The 25,594-nt window shown below is 46.9% G+C and overlaps 2 protein-coding genes across 2 annotated transcripts; both read left to right on the top strand.

Annotated features, from left to right (window-relative positions):
• The first annotated feature begins 2,158 nt into the window (after positions 1-2,158).
• On the top strand, positions 2,159-14,562 carry LOC146173226 (uncharacterized). Its single transcript, XM_084585156.1, has 8 exons — positions 2,159-2,377; positions 3,801-4,088; positions 4,503-4,611; positions 5,821-5,859; positions 7,821-8,090; positions 10,675-10,827; positions 12,412-12,591; positions 14,458-14,562. The coding sequence occupies exons 1-8, from the start codon at positions 2,208-2,210 to the stop codon at positions 14,560-14,562; spliced, it is 1,314 nt and encodes a 437-aa protein (XP_084441282.1). The 5' UTR covers positions 2,159-2,207.
• A 3,950-nt stretch (positions 14,563-18,512) lies between these two features.
• On the top strand, positions 18,513-25,371 carry LOC146173225 (uncharacterized). Its single transcript, XM_084583368.1, has 3 exons — positions 18,513-18,625; positions 22,490-23,271; positions 24,821-25,371. Exons 2-3 carry the CDS (start codon positions 22,502-22,504, stop codon positions 25,287-25,289), a joined length of 1,239 nt encoding a protein of 412 aa, XP_084439494.1. The 5' UTR covers positions 18,513-18,625; positions 22,490-22,501; the 3' UTR covers positions 25,290-25,371.
• Positions 25,372-25,594: the final 223 nt, after the last annotated feature.

The raw sequence follows: 25,594 nt of genomic DNA, 5'->3' as shown, positions 1-25,594 counted from the left end.
AAAGAAGTCAAGAGAAAACTGGGCATGTGAGCAAAAATCAGCGTTTGTTCTCAGTTGGGGAAACAGAGTCCAAAGTTCACCAGCTTCTACTTCTTCCACCTCTTTCTCCTCCTCTTCGCTTCCGAACCTCAATTAACACGCACGTGACAATATGTATGCGCTAAGAGACGAGGCGGGAAATGTCATTAACAATATGGATAGAATCGATAGTATAAGTACCAGAGAAGTTCACCGATCTGTAGAGTAGCCGAACCAGGACGCATGGACACTCACATGTTCCGTTGGTAACAAAGAACGATGAAAAGAAAGCATTGGAAGCAATTAAAAAGGAGAAAGCAGCTGGTGATGATCAGGTAACTGCTAATTTTGAGGGTGGAGAGATCATGCTAGAAAAAATGGCTATCCTGTAGACGCAATGCCTCTTGACCTTGAGAGTACCGGAATCTTCGAAGAACGCTAGGGGACGTTAGGGGTTCCAAAACTTACAGACCGGTCACGCTGCTATCAGGTACCTACAAGGTAATTTACTATGGCACCGATTAATAGGACTATATCTACCTTAGACTTCAATTAACCAAATGATTCAGCAGGATTTTGTAAACGCTTGATCATATGCAAACTACGAACCAGCTAGGCGATAGAAAATGCTCGGAATCTAACAAACCCCTACACCTATAGCATTCATAGATTACGATAAAGCATTTGACTCGATCGATACCTCAGCAGCAATACCCGCATTGCTTAATCAAAGACGCAGAAGAATAATATTTAAAAGTACTGAAAGATAAATCTAGTGGCTGCACAACAACTGTAGTATTCAAGGAAAGAAAGAAATATCCTATAAAGGTGTTAGGCAAACAGGCGCGATCTCTACAACGTTAATGCTTAGAGGAAGTATTCAAAGGTCTCAAATTGAAAATGTTAGGGATAAGAACTGATTGAGAATACTTCAGTAATCTGCAATTTGCTGACGACATTGTCTTGCTAGGTAATTCAGGGGACAAATTGAAAAGAAAGATAAATTGTCTAGCCATGCATAGCAGTACGGTAGGCCTAAACGTTAATATGCAGGGGAATAAAGTAATGTTCAACAGCTCAGAGAGTAACAGCAGTTCACAATAGGATAGCTATAAGCATTGAAAGGGGTGATGAAATGCTTCTACTTGGACAGGTATATATTAACCGCAGATCCGGATCACGAAAAGGAAATAACTATAAAGGTTAAGATTAGAACGCATTTCGCAAGCCCTCTCAGATAATGAATAGCAGTTTATCCGCTATCCCTCAAGAGGGAAATATACAATAACTGCATGTTATCGGTACTCATCTATATATAGGGAAGAAACGTGGAAGCTAACGAAAATGTTTTTGCGTACACTCGCCGAACGCCGTGAAAAGAAAAACTATCTGTGCGTAAAAGACATCAAGCGTGCAGAGTGGGTCAAATAATAAACGCGAACTACTGATATTATAGTCGAAATCAATGGGCATGGGCAGTGCCTATAAGGGATGATAATCGATGGTCGCTAAGGATAAAAAATTGGATTCCAAAGGGATTGAAAGCGTACCAGGGGGCGGCAGAAAGTTAGGTGGGCGGATGAGGTCAATAAGTTTTCAGGGGTCAGATGAATGCAGCTAGCGCATGACCGGGCTAATTGGAAGTATGTATGTGAGATATATTTGCACTACAGTATGTATGGCTGTATCCTTCTTAACGGGGAGATCGCAACGCCAACCGCGGCTGACGATGATGATGAATGTGGAAGATTGGTCAGGACAAAAAATAAGCGACGACTTTCATATACTCGTCATTAATTTCGCGTTTTTAAAAACTGCGGAAATAAACCTGGCTAATTAAAACAACAAACTGCTTCATGTGAGATAGGCGGCTGGACCACTGCAGGACAGCATCGATGAAAAGGTCCCCTTTAGCCAGCATCATTACGAAAAAATCTGCCCGCACCATACATATTTCTCATACAAACTCATATAAATGTCATACATTTTCATATATTTCTTATACGTTGAATGATATTTGTATGAGTTTAGTGTGAGAGTAGTATAAGAAATCTGTATGAGGTTATTGTGACTCATGCGGATTTTTTCACTAGGGCACGTGCCGGCACGAGCTTCCCGCGCAGTGTGCGACAATGAAGAAGTGTCGAGTGTCGCCGGTCGCCGTCGTCACTGTCGGCCCTCCTCCGGAAATGGACCAGGATGGACGCCGCAAGCGTTCTTCGTCGCCCCAGCAGCCGACGCCGCTGTCATCGATGCCCGAACTCCTTCTGGTCGGCCAGCTCAATTTTCCCGGAGTGCACAAGTCTCCGCGCGGAAGGCACACCGTCGAGGACACCGACGATGAAGGGGACGTGCGAAGGTGGGCACCATGTTCTCAAGCGAGCACATCGAATAGAATACAAAACGTTTACTTAACTGCGAATAGTGCTCCGAATGGTGTTGCAGAGTCCGATATATATGGTATATGGTATAGGATGTCATGAGATGGCATGCTATGGTTTGGTTACCATCCCATACCATCACATACCAGCATGCTATAGGATGGTATAGGCGGTATGGTTTGGGATGGGATGGGATGGGATGGCAGGACATGTTTGGTACGGTAAGGTATGCACAATATAGTACTGTATGTTATAAGAGGCTTAACGTTGCAAAGAAACGTATTTATGAGTAATATTGTAGTGGAGGGCTCTGGATCAATTTCTATAATGCACGTAGAGGTACACTAGCATCGCACCGGCTCCTTACTTTGTACCGGTACCGAAACGCGATCCATGCTCAAGCGCCCTAAGCACCGAGTCACCACGGTGGGGGTCGTTCTATTCGGATACATAGGCAAATGTGTTCGGTACTCATCCCAATCTCTATATGCATAATAGTGCTCTAAAGGAGCTTCGCATTTCTTTCAACCCCCTATCTATACAAAAATGCCAAAATAACTGCGGTAGCAATCTTCTCAACATGTATTAACACGTACGCTTCGAATATTCGTAATGGTAGGGGTGGTGGTGATATCACTTTTATTAAACAACCTTCAGATTAGGCGATGAGAAAATGCGCGGATATGTTCGTAATGAATGCCTGTTCTCTCTATTTTCGCTGCCTATATAACGAATTTGTGAAATGCCTTCGAAAAACAAACTTCAAAATTCCCGCTGCAACGCTACGCTGCTCGTAGTGGCAGCCGCGATGCACGCGGTCAGTTTGTCAGGCCTTGGTTGTTGCACGCAGCTTGCGGGGGATAAATGATCGAGGCGTGTTCGTACGTTTCGTAGATTCGACAATTCATACGTTTGAGAATTCAACACTGCGCGTGATTCGACTTAAAGCAATATGCATTGAATGCAAAAAAAAAAACTATATTTTTCTTTATCGCGGACAGATGAGACAGAAAGTGCTCTTAACCACATGTACAGTCTTTGTCAAAAGTGTAGAGTTCAGGGGGTTTGCTTCTGAGACACTGCTTGTAATGCATTTCCAGTGTATGGTAAGACTTTTTTTGCCCTACCATCTCCGACGGAAGCACCTACTCTAATGCTAAATCAGCGCCACTACACTGCTCAGAAACCGACCCTCCGAGCTCTAAGCTTTTTGACAGTCTGTACTTCATTTTCGTGTTTGACTGTATCATGATACTGCGATACTAACCCACGGCAGTGCAAAATATGTACTCCCGCACAACATTGCAGGGTTTCTCGGGGTGCCCATTGGCTATAACTTCTTCCACTGTAAAAGAAAAAAGCTGAAACCGAAGTGTAAAATTTAGCCGTGCGTATTTACAGACCATCTGAAGGACTTTCGCCTCTCAAACCGTCACCGGACGCGCAGCCACTGTCGCCTCGAGCACCCACCGGTGTGTCCGAAACATCGACGACACCTCGGCACAAACACAAGCGCAAGAACCGCAAGCCACATCGGTCGCCTTCAGCGCATGCCATGACAGCGGGCCTTGACCCCGCGTCACCGGGAACCATGAGCCTCCAGTCAGGAGGCGGAGCCTCAGGGCAGCCCGCCGAGACCGGCCAGCCGTCGCCCGCGGTCCGCACACCCGATCGTGCTGATCAACGCAAGTGAGAATACAGTGCAAAGTGTACTTTCCTGTTGATTTAAAGCGAATAAACTGCCCTAGCTTATAATTAACCCGCAATCCATGGATTTCGAGTATAACGAGGCGAACTCTGTGGCACAGCCATTTCAATGGAAATGTTCACGCCGTTTTTATCCAAAGAAATACTTCCGGCAGATGGCCTATGACAATGTTGTATTCAAGTACCCATGGAAACAAACGGAAACAGTGCCTAACAATTTATTAAAGCCCGTTATGGCATATACTGCATGATCAGTCGTTTGTAAAGTCTTGCGCGCCTTCAACAGCCATGGAGAAACACGACACGAAATTAACCTGAAAGCTTGATGTATCTTCAGCGTTAAGCTAGCTTCTCTGACCCCATTGTCAACTGCCTTGTTCTATCGCGCGCGCACAGCGAGTCATCTAAAGCAGCGGCAGGCCTCGCCAGGCAACAGGGCACTGAGGAACTGCAAACCATCGACCAGCTCTGGAAGCGGCGGAGTCCATTCCGAAGAGATACCACGGTGAGTGATGCCAAGAGAGGCACAACACAGCCCGTAATGCGGCATCATGGTTTCGCCATTTGATCCGTCTCCGAAGACACAAGTAGTTAACGCAGCATCCATGCCATTGGTGGCGTAACACGCACCTGGTCCAACACGTCTCGCTGGCTAGCCGGAGTGGATTGACGTTGCGTATGATGCCATTAAACGAATCTGCGGTAGTTATCCAGAATGGCACTTAATATGGTCCGAACACGGCGACGTCATGAAGCAGCCACAGCCTCTTGCCCATGGTGCTTAATGCAGGAGTATAGTGGCACGGAAACAGCCGACGTCAGAATTGCGAAACATTAGAGAGTTATAGCTTACAGTGATCCGCGATCCACTAACGTGATCCGCCACCGCGCGTTCCACTGCGCATGCCCAGACCCCCCTTGACGCCGATAGATGCTGCCACATACTGAATGTCGGCCCACAGACCTGCCGCGTCGGGACCAATCAGCTTGAGCGCCCCGCCCACGCGCGGTAGGGAGTCACGGTGGCGGATCGCGGATCACGGTAAGCTAAATCTCTCTATTATACTCCGACAGGCATCGGAATTTCGCGCCCCATCAGCCATCACTGAAATTCACTTTGCAGGGAGGGTAAACATCCGGGTAATATTTTCAGGGCGGATATCTTGCGCACATTCTTCGCAGATCCAACTATATATGCGTGCGCCTTATGATTCTACTGCAGGTGACACTGAAGTTCCTACGCACCAAGTTCCTACATTATATATATGCGCCTTTAAAGGATTTGGCAGATTACGATACTCGGCAATGCGAAATTTGAGCGCACCTGTTCAAGGAATTTTGGTTCGGTTTGGTTCGGCTTTGGGGGTTTAATCTCCCAAAGCATCTCAGACTACGAGAGACGACGCGTAGTGGAGGGCTCAGGAAATTTCGGCAACCTGGAGATTTTTAATGTGCACTGCGCGCACAGCACACGGGCCCCTTGCTTTTCGCCTCCTTCGAATAGCGGCCGCCGCGGCCGGGATTCGATACCGCATCCTTGGGCACAGTAGTCGAGTACCCTAACCGCTGCACCACCACGGCGTGTTGTTCAAGGAATTTTGTTTTGCCATATGCTGAGGTAACGAATTTGAGAGGCATGCATATATACCTTTACATCGGGTGACAGAGTTGCCGAAAGTCCTGTCTGGACTGTCGGAAACCATTTCTGCTGCAGCTTCCACAGCCCATGGTGGGCACGACAGTCCAGCGAACGGTACGGTAGCGACCAGGGATCCCTTGTTGCAAAGGTCTATATGCGTGCACTAAACACTACTCATCTTAGTGTCCCGTAAGTAATCATCTTTCAGCTGATACTCCTTTTCCACTTCTTGATAGTAATGAAGGAGGTGAGCGATTTGAAAATTACGATACAGGTGTTTTTCAGGTGCCTGACCATAGCCGCGTTCCGAAAATCGAAGTCTATCAGTGAGTTACGTGAAGTCGTCGCAGCAGTAGGAGGAGTCGCAGCGCCTCGTCGACCTCGGGGCATGTTTCTCTACTGCTTTCATATTTCATCGCGGTACATTACGCATTACACAGCGTAAATCGAGCGTAACCCCGCTCCCCGCCGTTGCCTTACTCTTTCCTCCAGTTTCAACCTTACGGTTCCACCTTCCTGTTATTCGCCACCGCGGCTTTCTCTCATACCCTCCCCCCACATTGCCTTGTGACACTCGTGTCGGGCATTCTTCCATTCTCGCGATACAGCTACAGAACTGCGCAACCAACCCCCTCTATTCGTCCACTACGTAAACCTCATGTTACAAACTTGAGCTTTTATGATGGTGGTGGCCGGTGGTGGTTACGATGGTGATAGTGACGTCTGTGTGAATGTACTAGCAGGAAGCTGCACAGCTTGGTTAGCAAAACCAAATCTCGCATAGTCGCGCACGTACGTAGGAAAGGTCCTAATATATTCCGAGGCATCTTTTCACTTCAGGCATTATATGCAATCTAATCGTCGGTTATGTTACGGCTTTGAAATACATACTGGCTGCTCTGGCTAACGATAGCGCCAGCGATTCTGAGCAAATTAGCTTTTTCTTTTTCTGAATTCTAGAATGTTTACAGTCTTCCTCAAGAACTTGCTATTTGGAGTACTAACATGCCGGCTACATTTGGCAGAAAATATTGACATTGGATAACTTCGGAGAGCATAACGCATCCAGGACCCGAGTAGGCTCACATCTCCTTGCAGCCACCGCTTGCCACCTTCCTCTCCTGGATGAAATTTCAACTATCTCATTCCCAAGCACCGACGCTCGCCCCATGAATCCCCAGCTCACAAAGACCGAGTGTGTATTGCATTGCAGATCAAAGACAGACCTATTGCATATTCTTATTATGTGGGCCATTTCAGAAGAATTAAAAGCACGCCATAGTTATTTTGGCCCAAAGTGCTTAAATGAAACCGAAAGTTTTCATAATGTGCAGTTCACAACGTAGATAGTGCTTTTTTTAGTGGCTGTCAACTGTCTCTCCCCCCCCCCCCCCCCCTCGCCTCAATAAAAAGTTCGGCGGGCGCCTTTGCATATATTTCTGCATTTCCGGGAGACAATCTGCGTGTAGTAAAGGGGAACGCATGAATTAAGTTCGCGAGTCTCATGTGACAGAAGCTGTCGATCACGGGATGAAGCAGATGCAAAAATATTAATTTGCACATCATAAATGCAATGCGAGGTTTGGAAGCTGAGCGGTTTTTGTGTTGGTAGGCACTAATATGAGTCCCCGTTTTGTGAAAGTTGGTGTCAGGATAGTCTCTCGATCCGTTGTGGCTCAGTGGACGGTTGCGGCTCTCGACCACTCAACCACAGGACCCTGGATTGTTCTCGGCCATGGTGGTCGGTTTACAATAGAGGAGAAATTAAAGGGGTATTTGTAGTGTACGATGTCAGCGCAAGTTAAGAACCCAAGGTAGTCAAAATTTCCCGGAACCATTCACTACGACACCCCATAGCCTGAACCGCATTGCGACCTGAAAGCTCATAAAGCAAAATAAAGCATCAAAAAGAATGAACCATTGACACGCGTTCCTTGGTCGCAGAGCCGCCCGTCGCCGGGCGGGGGCTGCAACCCGCAGCAGCAGCGCTCGCCTCCGACCAGCAACTTCCAGGGCACCCCGCAAAATAAAGCATCAAAAAGAATGAACCATTGACACGCGTTCCTTGGTCGCAGAGCCGCCCGTCGCCGGGCGGGGGCTGCAACCCGCAGCAGCAGCGCTCGCCTCCGACCAGCAACTTCCAGGGCACCCCGCCCAGGCTGGCGGGTAGGCGCTCCCCGCAGGCCGACCTGAGGCGCCTGGCGGGCAGCCTGGACCTGACCTCGTCGCCCGCACCCATCCCGCGCCACGACCTGCTCGCATCGCCGCCGCCGCCCAGGCCCAGTCCCTCTGAGATGACCGAGTGTCCGTTCGCGCTGCCCCCTGCCGTCGGAACGGGATTCCTGGTGAGAAGCACTTTCGCTCGTCCTTCACCACCACGTACGATTTATAAACACAGCAATGACACTACTGTCAGATGCGAGTCAAGAGCAAAGCGACAAACGCCTCTCAGACCCGCGAACCAACGGCCTCGAAATATTGTCATGACTACATGGTATATATATATAGTAGGACACAGCAGGTGGTTGGAACGTACCATATGGTTGACGCCGTTGACGGTCATGCCATGTCTATAGGCCGACGTCCTTGGCTGGAGGTTAATAGAGCGTCGTTGTATAGGCCAGTTGGGGGGACATCATAAGGAACAAAACTGCAGAAGCGACAGACAGATAGGCAAGGCGACAACACAACAGTTGTTCTCAGTACCGCCAAGTGTTGTCGTCACTTCTTTGTCCTGTTGTTTCTGCGGTTTTGTTCCTTGCGACTTGACTGGAGGATCTGCTTTGAAAAGTATTTGCCGCTTCTCTCCTAAACCCTAATTTTGTATGAATAAAATCGAAGCAATGGCCGCACTTTCTCGCACGCCTTCTCCATATTTTCGCTAGCTCTGGGGACAGAAAATATGTCAGCGCTTCGTAATAGCCAGCTATTAATTGCTCTCGTAAGTACAGCGCGGGATAATCAAAATTTGGTAACAGTGAGCTATTACTATGCACTGACTTAAACTTGGACTTTGATGGGCGCTTCGAATTGCTTTTCCATGCACGATTTCCTAGTTTCAAGTTTGTCTGTTGGAGCAATGCTTTTGCCTTTTCTAGCTATATGCTTTCGGATTGACTTTTATCGCATTTAGCCATTTTTCACGCCATTGCCAATACAGCCTTTAATTTAATGCGACACGGTAGCACCCCCATCGAACACAATGTTCGTAAATCTCCGGTGGACAGCAAACACTACTCCCAGTCAGCAAGCGGTACTAATTTAGGGTGAGGCGAATAATACAACAACAGTTGCAACAGTATACAACAGTTTCATCTTACCTGTACTCACCTATGGGGCTGAAACGTGGAGGCTAACCAAGAGGGTTCTACTTAAGTTGAGGACAACGCAGAGGGCTATGGAGCGAAAAATGGTAGGTGTAACATTAAGAGATCGGAAGCCTGCAGATTGGGTCAGAGAAATAACTCGTTACTGACATCCTAGTGGAAATTGAGAAAATGAAATGGACATGGGCAGGACATGTAGTGCGAATAGAGGATAACCGATGGTCACTTAGGGTAACAAACTGGATTCCAAGGGAAGGAAAGCGTAGCAGGGGGCGGCAGAAAGTTAGGTGGGCGGATGAGGTTAAGAAGTTCGCAGGGGTCAAGTGGATGCACCTAGCACAGAACCGGGTTAATTGGAGAAATATTGGAGAAGCCTTCGCCCTGCAGTGGGTATAGTCAGGCTGATGATGATGAATAATTGGCCACTATTTATTTATTTATTTATTTACAGTACAGTTATGGAAAAAAAATTTATAGAGGGGAGGGGCGAAATAAAACATTGAATGACGAACAAGTTATAAAGGCATATAATGTACTACCAGAAGTACAATTTGAATGATAGTTTGAGAAATGTACCAAACTGAAGAAAGCGCGAAACATTGTATGCACTAATAGATAGGTAGAAAGAAAACACAAAACCTTAATGATAAACCACAAATTTATAAAAACGGCAGAAAAACGGGGCTAAGTGCAACACGAAAGTGGACAGCAAATATTTAGATGGGTCACTGGCTTAGATGCCGAATTCTAAAATTAATGCTGACATATTACGAGCAAGCATGCTTGGTTCCACGCTGTTTTCTGCGCATGCGGTATAACCCGACCTTTATCATCTGCCGAGCTCAGCCCTTTATTACAGCTCCAACGCACAATATATTTCGATAACGATGACAATAAAGTCGTGCGAAGAATCATGCATTCGTAATCGAAGTAAAGGTAATTAGTTTAGCGCAAACCTACTCGGGTAAAGTGCTCTATATATTCCGCCTTTCATGCTTGCAAGAAGGAAGAACAACGCACAGGAGAATTAGCAGACTCCTTCGTCACGGTATCCTTCATCATCACTTTATATTATTTTATGGAAGAGGGGGATGGAGGTACTGTCACAGCAGACAAACAGAGCATGGGGTGATATACAGAGGGCGCTTGTATCTGCTGGAGGTCGTCCTGCGTCCCTATTTCTTTGCTGTAGAGGAAAAAACTAAATATGTTTCAATATATATTGCAAAGTATTTAGCGGAAAAATTATTTTGGTAGGGCGGTATGTTAACTACAGTCATCGTAACTAAAAAAACATAGTGCAGGAAAATAAGACAGGGATGACGACGAGACAGGACAAGCGCTAACTTTCAACGTTGAAACAAGACAAGCGCTAAATTTCAACTTTGAAAGTCTGAAAGCGCTAACTCTGAAAGTTCATCCATGTTTAGGCGCTTGTTAGCGCTTGTCCTGTCTCGTCGTCGTCCCCGTCTTATTTTCCTGCGATATGCTTTTTGAGTTACGATGTCTAACCAACACGCCCAATCCTATTCACTTCTGTAGGATAGCGACCGCCTCCACCTATACACGCTGATTGTGTTTAACACACTTGACGGTCTCTCAGCTGGAGCCACCAGTGGCGTCCTCCAGCCAGGCGCCCATGATGGACCAGCGCAAGTTCCGCCTGACACGGACCCGGTCCCTGCCCGACCTCCGCCAGGAGGCGGCTGCACCAGAGTTCCTGCGGAACCGCCTCATCCTGCAGACCGACGACACGGTACAGAATCGCACCGCCAATCTATATCGTGCAGTCAATGCGAGGAAACTAAGCAATGCGATAGTCATCAGCAGTTCCCGCTGAATGCGACAACGTATCCAACAAGCATGCACTAGTGACTCTCATAGGCATCCCGAAACATATAGAGATGTTCAGCGCTGTGCTGTTCTGTCTTCGTGCTGTTCCAAAACGATAGCTTTATGAGGGATGACATTTATTGAAATCTTGTGGTCGTCATCGTTGTTCGTGTCGTCCGCGCACGCTGTACCTCCGCACCTTACTGCTGCTCTTATCACGTGACGCCTAGTGGCGTGGACTGCATGGTGCATGCTTGGGCGTTGCACTCTGCAAGTTCCTCGGGCACGCGGGTTTCGACATGGTGGGCAAAATTTTTATTTTCTTTGAGTAGCAGGGCCAAGGCTGACAGTGTTACCGAAACTCTAAAAACTGACATGGCGCTGTTATAGTGGTCAGCTAAAAACTTTAAGGCCAGTAGCATTTGATATGATTCGAGTTGTCAATTGCGTTTCCTTTGCGTTATTTGCTTCGGTTTAGTTACTGCACCTGCGAGTACGTCTTCCGGCTCTCATCGCTGGTTGCGGTAGGACACGACATTTTTTTTTTGGTTTGGCCAAGTAAACTCAACTAGCTTTGAAATACGTATCTTTGGCATTCGATATTTGGAACAACTTGGCCGGTTAATAATATCTAAAAAGTTGCTTCGATGACCTGCCATTTACGTTGCTCTTTAAATAGAGAAAACGTTGGTTTAGTTGAGGTTGAAAGTTGAGGTGAGTTAATTCAGTTAATTCGTTTAATCATTGCGCTCTACATGGAAATAATGTTCGCCTTGCTGCATGTTCCACTGGCACACGTACACTACTGCGACATGGTTATCGTTGGTATAAAATAAAAAAAAAAACAAAGGGGTGCACATAGTCTCGTTACGTGTGGTCATGCGAAAGCACGCAAGGGCGTCTTGGGTCTTGCCTTGTTATGGGGATTCTGGGTTGCATTGTTGGCTATGACTTGGATTCCAGATTTCACTAGTGTAGCAAGTCATGCACAATCATTAAGACATCATAGCCAATTAATCATAACTAGGTTCGGTATTGGCTTGTTATGCGGATTCTAGGCGAGATTCTTGGCTATGGCTTTGATTCCTTGCTAATATGGCTAGTCATTATGCTACGTCATTAAGGCAACATAGCCAATTAATCATGCCACGAGTGGAATGAAAATGAATGAAGCACATGTCATGCAAAATAAATGTCGCCGCATGAATAAAAATATTTAACTATTTAACTCAATAAAGAAAGAAATCGATTTCACAGGATTTGAACCCAGGACGTTATGCTTGCGAGCTAGTTCACAGTACGAATCGGGCCAAGCAATACACAGTTGTACGGCTTGAGAACAAGTTTTATATGTCCTGTGGTATTTCACAAAAAGTGACATCTTATACGACTTTACGCTAATGAGTATGTGTTTAATTAGACGAGGCCACATATTCTGCTGTTATGTTCAAACCCTTAAGGCGAAGCTTCAGTTTTTCCTAAATTTCTCTCTCCACTTAACGTGCAGGTGTACCTTCCGTTCATCCTGCGCAAGGAGTATGTGATCCGCACCAAGCTGCGCGTCTCCTTCAGCCTGCTCAAACCGCCCGTGGTGAAGCGGTCGCACAGCGAGGGTTACATCACTGACGTCACCTTTCTGCACCAGGCCTACTGCAGCATCTGGGAGGACGCCGACACCGAAGTGGAGGTCCCCAGCTCCCTGGCCTTCCCTCAGGCTATGAATTATATTATAGTGTGCTCGCTGTCAGCAAGTGTTAGTGGTGCGGCTCCGAATGCACCACATATTGTGCTTGAAGGCTGGGGTGGCGCAGTGTTTACGGCGCTCGACTACTGTTCCCAAGGATGCGGGAGCGAATCCCGGCCTCGGCGGCCGCTTTTCGATGGAGGCGAAAAGCAAGGCGTCCGTGTGCTGTGCAATGTCAGTGCACGTTAAAGAACCCCAGGTGGTCGAAATTTCCGGAGTCCTCCACTACGGCGTCTCTCATAGCTTGAGACGCTTTGGGACGTTAAACGCCCCAAACCAAACCAAACCAAGCCAATAGCAGGAGCGCACTCAGTGCATAGGCCCTGTCGAAGCAAAGCGCAGCATAAAAAAAATATGCTTATAGGAACGGAAGGGCGCAGCATCGGTCACACTTTTTCGTTGGACACCTGAACCGCACTGAAAGCAAAAGGGGAAGGTGGGAGTTAAAGTGGAAAGAGAGAAACAGCTGCCGTAGTGAACGGCTATGGAGTAATGTCGACCACCTATTGATTTTTAACGTGCACTGACATCGCACAGCACACGAATGCCTCTTCGTTTCGCCCCCATCGAAACGAAGCCGCCGGCGGTCGGGTTCACACCCTAGTACTCCGGCATAGTAGTCGGGCATCTTAACCGCAGTGCCACCGCGATGAGGTGCAGTATACGTATCGAATTCTGACCGTGATGGCCGCTTTTCGATGGACGCGAAAAGCAAGGCGCCCGTGTGCTGTGCGATGTCAGTGCACGTTATAGAACACCAGGTGGTCGAAATTACCGGAACTCTCCACTACGGCGTCTCTCATAGCCGGAGTCGCTTCGGGACGTTAAACCCCACAAACCAAACCAAACACTTTTGGGTGGACAACGCGCCGTAATCAAAAGGGAAGAAGAAGGGAGTGAAAGTAGAAAGAGGTGCCGTAGTGGAGGGTTTCGGAATAATTTCGATCACCTGAAGATATTTGGCCTACACTGGCATCACGTCGTCAGCACACACATTCGAACCAGAGCGTTGTGGTCGCGTTTAGATCGAAAATCGCAAAAGTGTCCTTATGCTGTGGAATGTTATTGCACGTTCCTTGCAAGATTCCCAGGGAGCCTTTGGCCTCCACTATGTGACTTCTTTCACTTCTTAAACTCCTGCTTTCACCCCTTCCCTTACGGGGCGGTTCAGGTGTCCGCCCAGAAGGGCATACACCGCTGAAAAACGTAACCTTGAAGAATGCTAGCAGTAGATCTAAAGTCCTAAAAGAAAACACGAACGGAAATGACACACCAGCCGTGTGCATGAGCAGTGGGAGGAGGCGCTGTCTAGCCCTATAGTTGGCACTCTTCATCTTTCATCTTTATTTGCATTGTGAGGTACATGTGCATGGATTATCAGTATTACAGGATTAAATTCAATCATCCGGGTATCTTTAATGTGCACCGACATTGCACAGTACACTGGCGCTATTTTGGTGTTTATCTAATTTGAAACTCTGTCACCTTGGTCGGGATCGAACCCGCGTACTTTGGCTCAGCACGTAGCCGAGCACCCGGGATCGAATCGCAGCCGCTGTCGACTCTCCGATGGAGGCGAAAAGTAAGGCGCTAGTGCGCTGTGCGATGTCGGCACACTTTAAAGAACCCCAGATGGTGGAAATTTCCGGAGCCTTCCGCTACGGTGTCTCTCATAGCCTGAGTCGCTTTGGAACGTTAAACCCCACAAACCAAACTATTTAAGGCATCACGACGGACTACTGATCCATCGCATTTAAACAATTTCTCCAGCGATGACAAAGTTAACTGTTCGCGGCGCCCTCATTGCAGGACTCCGAGTGGCGGGTGGACGAAGGGTGCAACTTCTTCGACCTGTGCTACTTCCGCTGCAAGTGCTGCAGGAAGCGCCTCAACCGGACCATAGCGCGAACGTGACCACGAATTTATGTCGCCTGTACTCGTTCTCGCGGCCGGCTGTACGTCGGCCACACGATCCAACTATAAAGTTGATCCTCTTAACATGCATCCCGCCGAATAGTATGCCACCATTCCCGTAAACGTTTTCATGACTGGCTACTGAGAGAGAGTGCGGCTTCAACGCGATGATCAAGCTGTACAACCGCTCAGTTTAGCACTCTTTTATGTTGTTTTTTTTTAAGCGAAGGCTTTGCTACGTTATTACGCAGTTTGGTCGGCGTATATTTCATAACCATGTGACGCGCGTCTTCGCACATGTGGCGCGAAGAGCCGGTGGCGCTCACTCGCTTTTACTTCTTCCATTTTCCATTTACTTCTTCCGGAGTCCTCCACTACGGCGTCTCTCATAGCCTGAGTTGCTTTGGGACGTTAAACCCCAAAACCAAACCAAACCAAAATTCTTCCATTTTGCTCTGCTACGAGATGCATACACTCAAAAGTTTCGGTCATTTTCTGGGAAAGTGTTTTCGAACACAATCCTTTCACAGACTGTTATCACGGTAACGATCAATATATTCCCTGATCACTCCTTGTTAGCTTTCTGATTCTTTGACATGTTCAAAAATGCGCCCTGATTTTCTATTGCAGGCTGATTTGGTTTTTTTCTCAGCGCGGAACAAACTTCGAAAGCAATATTTTGGCAAGGAATGGAAGCTGAGATCATTTCAATAAATATATTCGTAATTATACCTTACAATACTCAGTTCATTTGCCTCAGAATATGTTTTAAACGTGTCCCACGGTGTTTCTCCGTCAACGTGTGGTGTGCTTAACGGTATAATATCCTATAGCCGCCTCAATTAAGATGCGCCAGTATCCTACAGTTAATTGTTAGCTGTCGACTTTAACCATTTCGCTGTTACGAACGTACCAGTACGTTTTCGCGCTTTCCCTCCACAGTGTCACCGACGTACCGGTATGTTCTCTTTCGTGTGTTCAAAACTTCGCGCCTGTAAGCGAAGCTGGCGCACTTGGACAGGCTGCGCCATCTGTACCATTTTTCTACAAGTTCGTATTTTCGCCCATGGCCTCCGAGATCACCCTCTCCTGCGTGTTTCTTGCGCGCGGAGGTGATCTCGGAGGTCATGTTTCGCCCCGCGTTGTCTTGATACGAGTATACTGAAAAGTATGGAGCGACCGCGCCCACCACCACCACTTTCTTTGCTTGGGGACGCGGTCGCTCCGCGCGCGCTACTCTATCACGCTAAGTTATCATGCGGCGCGCGCGTTTCGCGGTGCGTGCGTGCGGTTACGGGTTCAAGGGTTGTTCTGCCATCTGCTGTAGGTTTGTAGGTTTTTATTCTGTTGGCGTGTTTGCTACGACGTGTCACGTTCAGTGGCCCGCGCTGTTGCCTCTCCAATAGGTCGACACATGGCTCGATCACTGCTTTCGTTCTCTCATGCCGCACCCTTGCTTGCGGCTAGCAGCAACAAATGAGGTTGTTTTAGCCTCTTTCCACCTCCCTCTGTCACCTTGATTTCACAACGTGCCATTTCTCTCCGTTGTGCGGGCCAATGGATGCGCGCCCTCCGTGCGCGCAGTTACTTTCGGATGGCTGTCCGCATAGCTGTTTTCATTATAAATACGAGCTGAGCTCGAAATCTGACTTTCAATAAGCGTCGAGCTGGTTTTTCTTTCTTATATTGTCCTCATTTATCTAATCTATAATTAGGCTGCTGCTGCTGATGATGATGATGATGTTAATAATACCTGCAGAACACTGAAATGTGCATATTCCGATGACTATGCTATTTGTATAGCAATCATAATCGAAAATAAATTGCTATGCTCGTTCCCTGATATGCTCATTCCCTGAAACCAAGCCGACACTGGTGGAGCGTCACGGTCAAATTCCCGACAGCGAAAAGGGTTAGGCGCTAGCTTGCCTACGTCAAACAGGCGCTATCTGGAGCGGCATGAACATCGCGTGTTCTGGAACCCAGCCGGTAGCACCCCGATGCTTGCGCGACCACCCCACCATCGCCATACACGATCCGACCACAGAGATCGGGTTCCCGGAGCGCCGCGCGCACGGGAGTGCGCCACCGTAGCCCCGAGGTTGTTCTTCCTTGGTTATGTGCAAAATGAAGCTGCGCAGCAGATGAGGAGACTACTCGCAGCACGGCTGCACGGCTACGAGAGAAACGGGAGGCGCAACTGACTCGACCACGGACAGTAGCCGCAGGGACGTCGTAAGCAGAAAAGCAGAGTCGAGGCGAACCTGGTCCGCTGAGGCGTCGAATGCTGTGTTGTATAATTATTTTTAATCCATCCTTTTTTCCTTCACATTACTTTATATTCTCAACTTTTGTTTCTTTTTCTTTTCAACTGACATTAAGCCCAGTTTTGCAGGTCCGGGATCCCTATCATTTCATTTTTGCCTTTTTCATCGACAGGAAAAATAAAATGAGTAAATAATGGGGAGGGGCTACAATAATGAAACAAACAGAAAATAGTTTTGTAATCTTGTCCTTGAGCGGAGCCTCTATTACGGAGGTTTGGCTCACAAGGTCAATTTAATCGGGTGGTTACTTAATCAGAAGGTTAATTGTCCAAGCTAAACATCGATTTCTTACAGATGCAAAACGAACTCATCCCTTCCAGATCAACCAGATCAAGAAGCTTGTTATTCCTCTTATCACCTGTCACCCACTAATGAGCGTGCGTTAGAAAAGCAAGGAACAATTGCAAAAAGATAACTGCTGATGCCCCCGAGGTACAAATATTTTATCACCGCGCACCGTGCAGATTGATCTGCCTCGGAAATGAGCGACAATGAAACACAAAAGCAGACCAGTATTGTTATCAATTGGCCTAGAGCTATCAGGAAATGAATTGCGGAGCATTGAACAACGTTGGCACTCTTGCAGACTTCTTCAAAAATAATGTTTGCAGCATCTCGGACCTACGCATGTTTTAGGGAAAAACGACCGTGAGTCACTTTCGTCGGCCCGTTTGACAAAGTCCTGCTGTTGAAATTTTTGTCGACAACAGGCTTCTGTCGGCGGCCCTCGTCGGAAGATAGGTCGGAAGCACGAGGATGGAAGCTTGGAACGCTCCTCGGGTAATTGTTCGCTTCTTCTGAAGTGTTTATTGAGACTTGTGGCTGAAATTAGGCTCATTAATAAGGACACTTAGCCCGGCGTATATCGTCTACCACCAAGGCTTATTATGGCCCCAGTGCGCATGCGTAAACGGCATCCAAGGGCAATCAGGTAACCTGTCTTTCTTTCCCCCTCTCTCTCTCTCTCACACTCTCTGTGTGCGTGTGTGTGTGTGTGTGTGTGTGTGTGTGTGTGTGTGTGTGTGTGTGTGTGTGTGTGTGTGTGTGTGTGTGTGTGTGTGTGTGTGTGTGTGTGTGTGTGTGTGTGTGTGTGTGTGTGTGTGTGTGTGTGTGTGTGTGTGTGTGTGTGTGTGTGTGTGTGTGTGTGTGTGTGTGTGTGTGTGTGTGTGTGTGTGTGTGTGTGTGTGTGTGTGTGTGCGCGCGCGCGCGTGTGTGTGTGTGTGTGTGATAGAGAGAGAGAGAAAGAGAAATGATCCAGGGACATTTTATTACGCGAATAAAAGTGAGGTCACAAGGGCTGTAGGACTTTTCCTGGCCACACGCAGTGACGCCTCTAAGTTCTAAGCATTTTCACAACTGTCGCATTCATGTCACCCGGAACGAACAAGACAAAGTCAGTGAATCTGATTAGATTACGGTGCTCGGGATCGCAACCGATAAGCAGTGCGCGAGATGGACCTGATTTGCGTTTACATCTCAGCAGAGTCAAAAATACTAAATTTGCCATTGTCTGTATGCAATAATTGTGCTGCCTATCCGGAAAGAAGCGTCGCTATCGGTCGAACGATAACTCGTTCGGCGACATTCCAAAGGCATGTGCAGAGGGCCAGTCTGCCGGCGTCACTCGAAACGCACGCACTGAACAACACGGAGACAAGCGTTCTGCCGATAGGGGATAAAAGGAAGCATCGGCGAAAGAGTTTTGCTGATCGCGTGCTCGTCGTTCGACCTCAAAGGTATGTTTGGCATTTGCGATAGTAGTTAGATGCTTAAAATTGTCCTTGTTTTCAAATCAGCGTGGTCTTAAGAGCCGCATTGTGATGAAAGACTCCATATTTGGTATTAGTGAGCTATGTACTATTTCGGACTGCGCTGTTTCAACTAAATCACACAAATACTTGATATGAACGCCGGAATCGACATATATATGTTGGTATATAGCACATAGCTCTTTGTCCTACGAGCTTGTAGATTCCGGTGTCCATGTTTGCTTTTGTGTCGTTTATATAGGGTTACACACGCGTATGGTTCTTTTTCTGGTAATAACGGAGCAATCCGAAACAATACCTTTAGCCATCGGGAAGCCACAGCCGTGTAATTACGCGTTGTGTTCATAATTTTGTTCACAGGTAAAAGCTCTAAATTTACACGCTGCTTCATATTTGCTGTTTTACTTGCTGTGGCGAAGTTTGCGCTGATCACACGAAAGTCCCGGACTTTATCACGAACACGGCGTCTGTATTTATACGGCGGCGAAATTCAAAAACGCATATGAGCTGTGCGATGTTAGCGCACGTCAAGGAACCTCCATCAGGGTGCGTAAAATTAATTCAGAGCCTTCAGGTGCGTCGTCCCTCGTAGCCACGTCGCTTCTAGGGTTATGTACCCCAAAATTTACCATTTATTCGCCATTGACAATGTCAGCCAAAGCCGGAAATAGGCAGCGCTATAATTAACGATTTCCTGCACACGCCTGTGGTCTCACGTATATCATCTCCGCCAGCAGGCAGCATGGCTACGCTCACTGCTGAGCAAAGGCATCTCACACATGTGAGAGATCGCCCGCAACTAACTCCGCTTCACACCGAATGGAATATATTTATTTGTGGTTGGAGAAAAAAGTCAGCGTTGAGAAGCCGAATGAAGATGTTCATAACGATGGCGTGCATTTCCTGCACGAAACATATTCAGAGTTTTTAGAAAGTGTTTCCTGCTTTTACACTAGGTAGTTCTGACGACCGTAAGAAATAAAGTCGTGTCACCAAATGCGGACACTTTGGCTCCCGAAGAGAACTCTTCATTAGACGAGTCGTCCGTCATAAGGAATTGCAAAGAAAAATATTCGCGAAAAAATAAGTTTGGTTATGATCAATTTTTTTTTTTGCACAATTAACAGTTAAATTGAAATCGGAAAAAAGTTTTGGTGCTCCGCAAGCCCATTTTCTTGGTCACCGTTATGCTCGAAATAATGTGGTGTAACTTTTGCAACGTCTCTAGTGGTGTGTAGTACACTTAATGGCGTCCTACAGATAAATTACTTTACTCCCACTACAACACTTCCCAACCTTCAATCAGATGCTACATATAACTCCGCAGGAAGTAGCTCTTCATGCTGCACAAGAGAGGGTTTTTTCGCAGCCATAATGAAATATGAAAAATGGAGAAGTGAATATGCTGGGCAACCCCCCAATGTTATGCGTGATACCATAAGATAAAGCATTTATCATACAGTCATTCACATTTTTAATTGCGAATATAGCGCCCTGCCCTCAAAATGCAGAATGTGAAACATCTGATAAAGGCGGAAGAAATTTTGATAGCATTATCTATATTAACGCGACAAAAACGCATGGTCCTCAATGCACTCTGCACCTTCCCCTTGTCAATTGTCCGGACAGCGAGCTTCCATATTAATAAATATATTGAAGAAGTTTGACCCGGAATTGGGGGGGGGGAGGGGGGAGGTGTCCCTAATTCGAGTCATTCATATTAACGGGGGTTGTATTAAAGAGCACGACTGTGAATATTGTGTGCCAAACATTAACAATTCCCGCAACAACCTTTGATGCTTGCTCAATGCAGCACACGGTGAAAGTCGCGTAAATTAGGGCCATTTGTCGAACTCCTTTAAGAGCATTAGCTTTTGTTTCTCGTCTATTTCTCCATACTTTCTCCGTCGTTTCAGGTTCAAGATGGCGGCGAAGTCACGTGATAATAGCTACAGCATCACAAAGAATTTCTTAAATACCACTTGTGTCATGCAAAATTGTGTCTACCCGTTTGAGGTACAGTGTTCTGAGGGGTGTTAAGGCTATAATCACAACTATCATAAAAAAAAAACGCTTTTCAATTTTTATTGGTTTGGATTGTACATGTATTAAAGAAACTTCTCACCAAGTTTGATTGTCGTCTACGCAGCAGAAAAAAAAAAAACACGTTTTATTTTTATTTTTTTTAGAGGTAGGGGGGGGGGGGGGGGGCGCTCACTACCAAAAGCGCCGTGTTTATACATGAATGCGACAGCTAGCGCATCGCATCGCAACCGGTTCCTAGCGCATCGCATTCATGTAAGCAGGGGTAATGAGCTAGGAAAATGCAGCGCATTAATACGCCAAGTAGGGCTGGATTTCCAACTGCCGTTTTCCTTAACGGCCGTTAATGTGCCCGTGTAACAGGGGTATAAGTCGACTTACCCTTCTCAATCTCAATAGGCGCCACCGCGTTCCGCCACCACCAGGCTAGAGATGATGCGCTACATGTAAACACTGTCGCATCGCATTACCGTGAGGCGCTACGAAATGCGATGCGATACGATGCGCTACTGTCGCCTTCATGTAAATACAGCAGGATTTCAAGACGCAGAAGCATAGCGGGCAAGAAACTAAATGTGAAGTGTATCTCTAAATTAGAATGCTTGTTTTTCGCGCTCTCTATCCAAAAAGGACGTGCTGTCAAGAGTATCAGCAGGTAGCTAAATTGAAAAAGTAGACAGAAAAAGCAAATTTTAGGCCGTGGTAAGAGCGCATTGGCTGGTAAATCGAAATGGAAGCTTGGACCGTCTAAAATGCAGCGTGTAACCTTCGAACTACGTTTTCGCAACACTGGAAGCGTGGCTAACGAAAATGCTCAAGTTGGAGATAGAATGTGGAGCCGAGATGAAGAGACTCGTCCAGCAAGCAACCAAGGAAAGCATTTCACGAGCGCTGACAAGGGCGCTGCCCAGCTCTAAATCTGAGAAAGAAAAAAGAGGCAACTCGAAGCAATCGCCCAGCGTACGCACCAGGTCATTTTGATCTATTAATTTAGACAATAAATTCGAATAACATGCTCTGAAACCTTTAAAGTCATTCTTCTCAGTTCTCACTTTTTGCAAAAGCACAACCATTATGAAAACTTTCTCCAAAGGCTGCTTTCAAGGTGATTTCTGGAGAAAACTTTTGTTGGGAACAAGATAAGGTACTTTTTGGATTCCTACTTATTCGCCAAAATAAAAACGCATCAAATATGAAATTTATAGTGAAAGCAGACCAAATGAAGTTCGTCATTAAAGTTTTAAATTTTTTACAAAGATAGCATAATTAAGGAATCCATAATTGGAAATGATAGTTTTCCAAAGCTGACACACAATTACTCATTATGACAGCTACTACTTTTGTTCTATTTGTGCTAAGGTAATGGAACTTGGAATATATTCTAACATGAGCAAAGTATAGCCCTGGACATTTTATCGAAATTGCTGCAACAGTTCAAAATTTGACTCTTTGACCTCGCATCGTCCCTTAGCACGATTTCGCGCACAGAAATATTTTTCGAGGTATACTATAACGTGTGCGAGGGATTCATAAAGAGGACCTTTGAACTTTGGTCCTCGAAATCATGATAAGGTGCGACCTTCGGCGGGTCGTGGCGGACGAACCAGTGATCATAGAGAGGTGCGGGTGGTACCAAACGAATCGTTGTTTGGTAGTGTACACGTTGCTACTGGAATTGATGACTTGGGATTAAATTCTGTAAAACTCGAGCTAAAGCTCTTAATCGTACCCCTGCGGCGATCGAGCTCTTTTTGGCACCCCCCTCCCTGTGACGTTCTTCCCGCACAGGTCTTCTGACCGATGGCGATGGCGGCGGACCTCTTCGCGTCGTTATTGCTACAGAGAATAGCAGAACGCATGAAAGTCCAGGATATCCTGGACGAGGTTTATTACCGCTCCGACTGGAGCGACGTCATGGCTGTCAAGGGCGCCCGGGAGGTCCTCATGGGTGTGGAGTACCCTGACGACGCCACGCGCCGCTCGCTCTACGCGTCCTGGCTTCGAGTGTTCGCCTCCGAAGGGTGGCACGACTCCTTCGACGGTCTCATGCTCGAGTGCGTTGCAGCGACGCCGTCCCCGACGCAGCCCGAAAGGCCGCTGTTCGCGGACATCTTCAAGGTTCACGACCCAGTTGACCGAGCCCCACCGAGGAGAGCTGTCCTCAACGTTTCAGAGCTCCCCAGCATCTTCGAACGCAAGCAGGAAAAAGTTGAACCCCTTCCTTCGTCACCAGGGTTCGTCACCTTCTTGGCCAACCTGATTCGGAAGAGCCGACGCAGTCGACAAGCACTGGACGAAGCCGGCCTGATCATCAGCTTCTACAGCCTGGCGATGGCCGTAGTCGTAGCCAAGCCAGTGAGGGACGTGCAGGACTTCTTCCGGACCCGAATGAAGAAGGCGTTGGCTGCAGCAGTGCCGACCACATTCGACGGCAACGTTACATGCCCCAGTGGAAGGTTCCTGACAGCACTCGCTCGGAAAAGCCGTTACGGCGTGCTGAAGCCTTACATCGTGCTCCTGGTCCTTGGTCAGTACGTGTACAACGTCAACAGGAAAGACGGAGTACTCAGGTACATAGCATGCCTGTCGGAGTGACTGAGGCCCCTCTGCAGGCAGGCGGGAAGAGAAAGTAAAGCAATATGGCCTTACTCATATATCTATAATCAATATATAGTAGAATTCAACTCAAGAAACAAAGTGACAGATGTCCGTCAAAAAAAGATTCTTCGGCTAATGGCGTCGACAAATTTTCATGACTCCGCGGTTAACCTGATTAAGCTGTGGTTATCCTTCTTTCATCTTCGACAGCTTGCGCTAATAATCTGGCAGTTTGAAATGGGCACTCCGTGGAGACATGTAAGCACAGCGGTCCTTTTTAGAGCGAAAGCCTCTTGTTTTGTTCAGATGCATCTGGCTGTATAGCCCTTGACAGCTAAATACCGCTGCCCACTTACACTTGGTTTTATTTCTGCCCTTCGTGCACATTTAAGCTTTTTCGCGTCTCTCGTTGGCACATCATTGCAGCCAGCTTTGCTTCTAACCAGGTTGACACGTCCCCGGTGTTCAAGAAGGTCTAAAAAACGTCTAAGCCATCAGATTGCCTTTAATGGGGCTTCAAATAAGTATAGGATATATACAATTTTTTCTACTGCGACAGCAGATAAACAGTGTCACATATTCGAAACAAAGAAGCGGAAGCTGCGCATAAGTCATGACCTTCGAATTCGGATATCGAGACATGGTTTTCTAAACCAGTCTGAGCCGTGCCACATTGCCCTTTATCGTGGAATACGCACCAATGGTCCACTTTGTGGCGTTCAATCCTTCATGCTTCATGCCGCACTGATCGATCGCGACAGCATGCTGTACGGCATGAAAGTGGGTCCTGTGTTTGAAAAATTCGCCGCATAAAACTATATGGTGCGTGTTCTGACATTTGTGGAAATTATTTGAGATGTATTATAAAACTTGAGAGCTCTTTTATCCGTTTCATTAATTTGTGAACATGAACATGAACTTTCGGTGAACAGAATGTGTCCATAATTGATTCACTATCATCAAATTTTGATTATGCACAGGCACTCAGCTTATTTCAATGGATAAAACTTGGTTCTAGATGTAGTCGTTTTTAAATCTAAGTGCTTCCGGCTCACAAAAGTGCAGTCATATCATTTTGCAGTATCCTCTGCAATAAGAGTAATTGTTCATTAACATCCATCTAAACGCAGTCATACGGCTACTAAGGAAAAATAAGGAGTTCCAGATTCACCACGAAGTAGATTAAAAATTTCATACTGGTCAAGAAATCGAATCCGATACCTCCGCCTTTTCAAGACAGTCGCTGTACTAATTAAGATAACCAAGACGTCCGGTATGTGGTATATGGTCACAATATGAGTCAGCAACTCAAAGTGGATGCGATGTAAGTCCAAAATTTCGGGAATACCCATTACCCTATATATATAGCTATAGCTTCAATTCATTGGATGCTAATTATGAAATACTTCTCAATTTAAACTGGACTTCAGGTTGTGCGACTTCCCTAAACATTGCAATGTATGCTGAACAGGGAAACTCATTACCTGTATATATGGGCCTCTTTCGCACAATATTTCGCAGTGCTGACATCAGATTCCTGGAGGAAGCGTTCCTGAAGCCAGCAAAGTTTGGCCATCTGGAGGTGATCGAACTTCTGTACAAGGTTCAAGAGCAGACTGGCCTCACTGCTACGAAACTTAACGGCATTCTCAAGGAAGATGGCGACGACAAAGCTGTCTCGAAGACTTGCGACCGCGTCGACGTCTTCATCGAAGAAGCCGAGAAGCCGACGCAGAGGACTATACCTTGGTGCCGCGCGTCCAACTACTACTTCTTCGCGGACCTGAATTTGGACGAGAACGTGGACTACGCCATGAGGCTGATGGCATTTCTCGCACCAGACCCCAACGATCATCGCTGGCAGAGAAAAGAGTTCACGGATGCCTCCGGGCCACGTACAAAGCAGGCTCGACTCTGGGCCAGGAACTTCAAGCGTTCCCTGCGGAAAGGAAAATACGGGGAGCCTTCCAGGAAAGGCTACACCCAGTAATGCTGCGGAAGGGCCCAAAAAGAGTCCCTCTTTTTTCTTGTGTTTGTGTCCTTTGCGCCGTTCCAATGTATAGCATGAACTAACTAGCGCTACAGCACAAAAGCGACATATGAGGCCACGAACAGCTCCGTAGCGGATTGCTCCGAATTTATTAAGACCACCCGGAGATCGGTGTTTGCAAACGTGCCTTGGAATCGTACATCACAGAGGGTTTTCAGAACTACATTTAAATACGGCCTACACGTCCCGAGTCGAACGATTACAAAGGAGAAAAACACAAAGCCGAAATTGAGGGCCCATACTAT

This window comes from Amblyomma maculatum, chromosome 11, assembly GCF_055883805.1.
Source record: "Amblyomma maculatum isolate TAMU_Amacu chromosome 11, ASM5588380v1, whole genome shotgun sequence".
Taxonomy (NCBI): domain Eukaryota; kingdom Metazoa; phylum Arthropoda; class Arachnida; order Ixodida; family Ixodidae; genus Amblyomma; species Amblyomma maculatum.
The sequence above is the reverse complement of the archived record's forward strand: the minus strand, read 5'-3'. Positions and strand labels throughout refer to the sequence as shown.

Coding starts and splice junctions, on each gene's coding strand:
- LOC146173226 (XM_084585156.1), top strand. CDS start 2,208: ATGGACCAGGATGGACGCCGCAAGCGTTCTTCGTCGCCCCAGCAGCCG. Junction 4,089..4,502: donor GATCGTGCTGATCAACGCAA/GTGAGAATACAG, acceptor GCGCGCGCACAG/CGAGTCATCTAAAGCAGCGG. Junction 10,828..12,411: donor TCCTGCAGACCGACGACACG/GTACAGAATCGC, acceptor CTTAACGTGCAG/GTGTACCTTCCGTTCATCCT.
- LOC146173225 (XM_084583368.1), top strand. CDS start 22,502: ATGGCGATGGCGGCGGACCTCTTCGCGTCGTTATTGCTACAGAGAATA. Junction 23,272..24,820: donor AGGAAAGACGGAGTACTCAG/GTACATAGCATG, acceptor AATATTTCGCAG/TGCTGACATCAGATTCCTGG.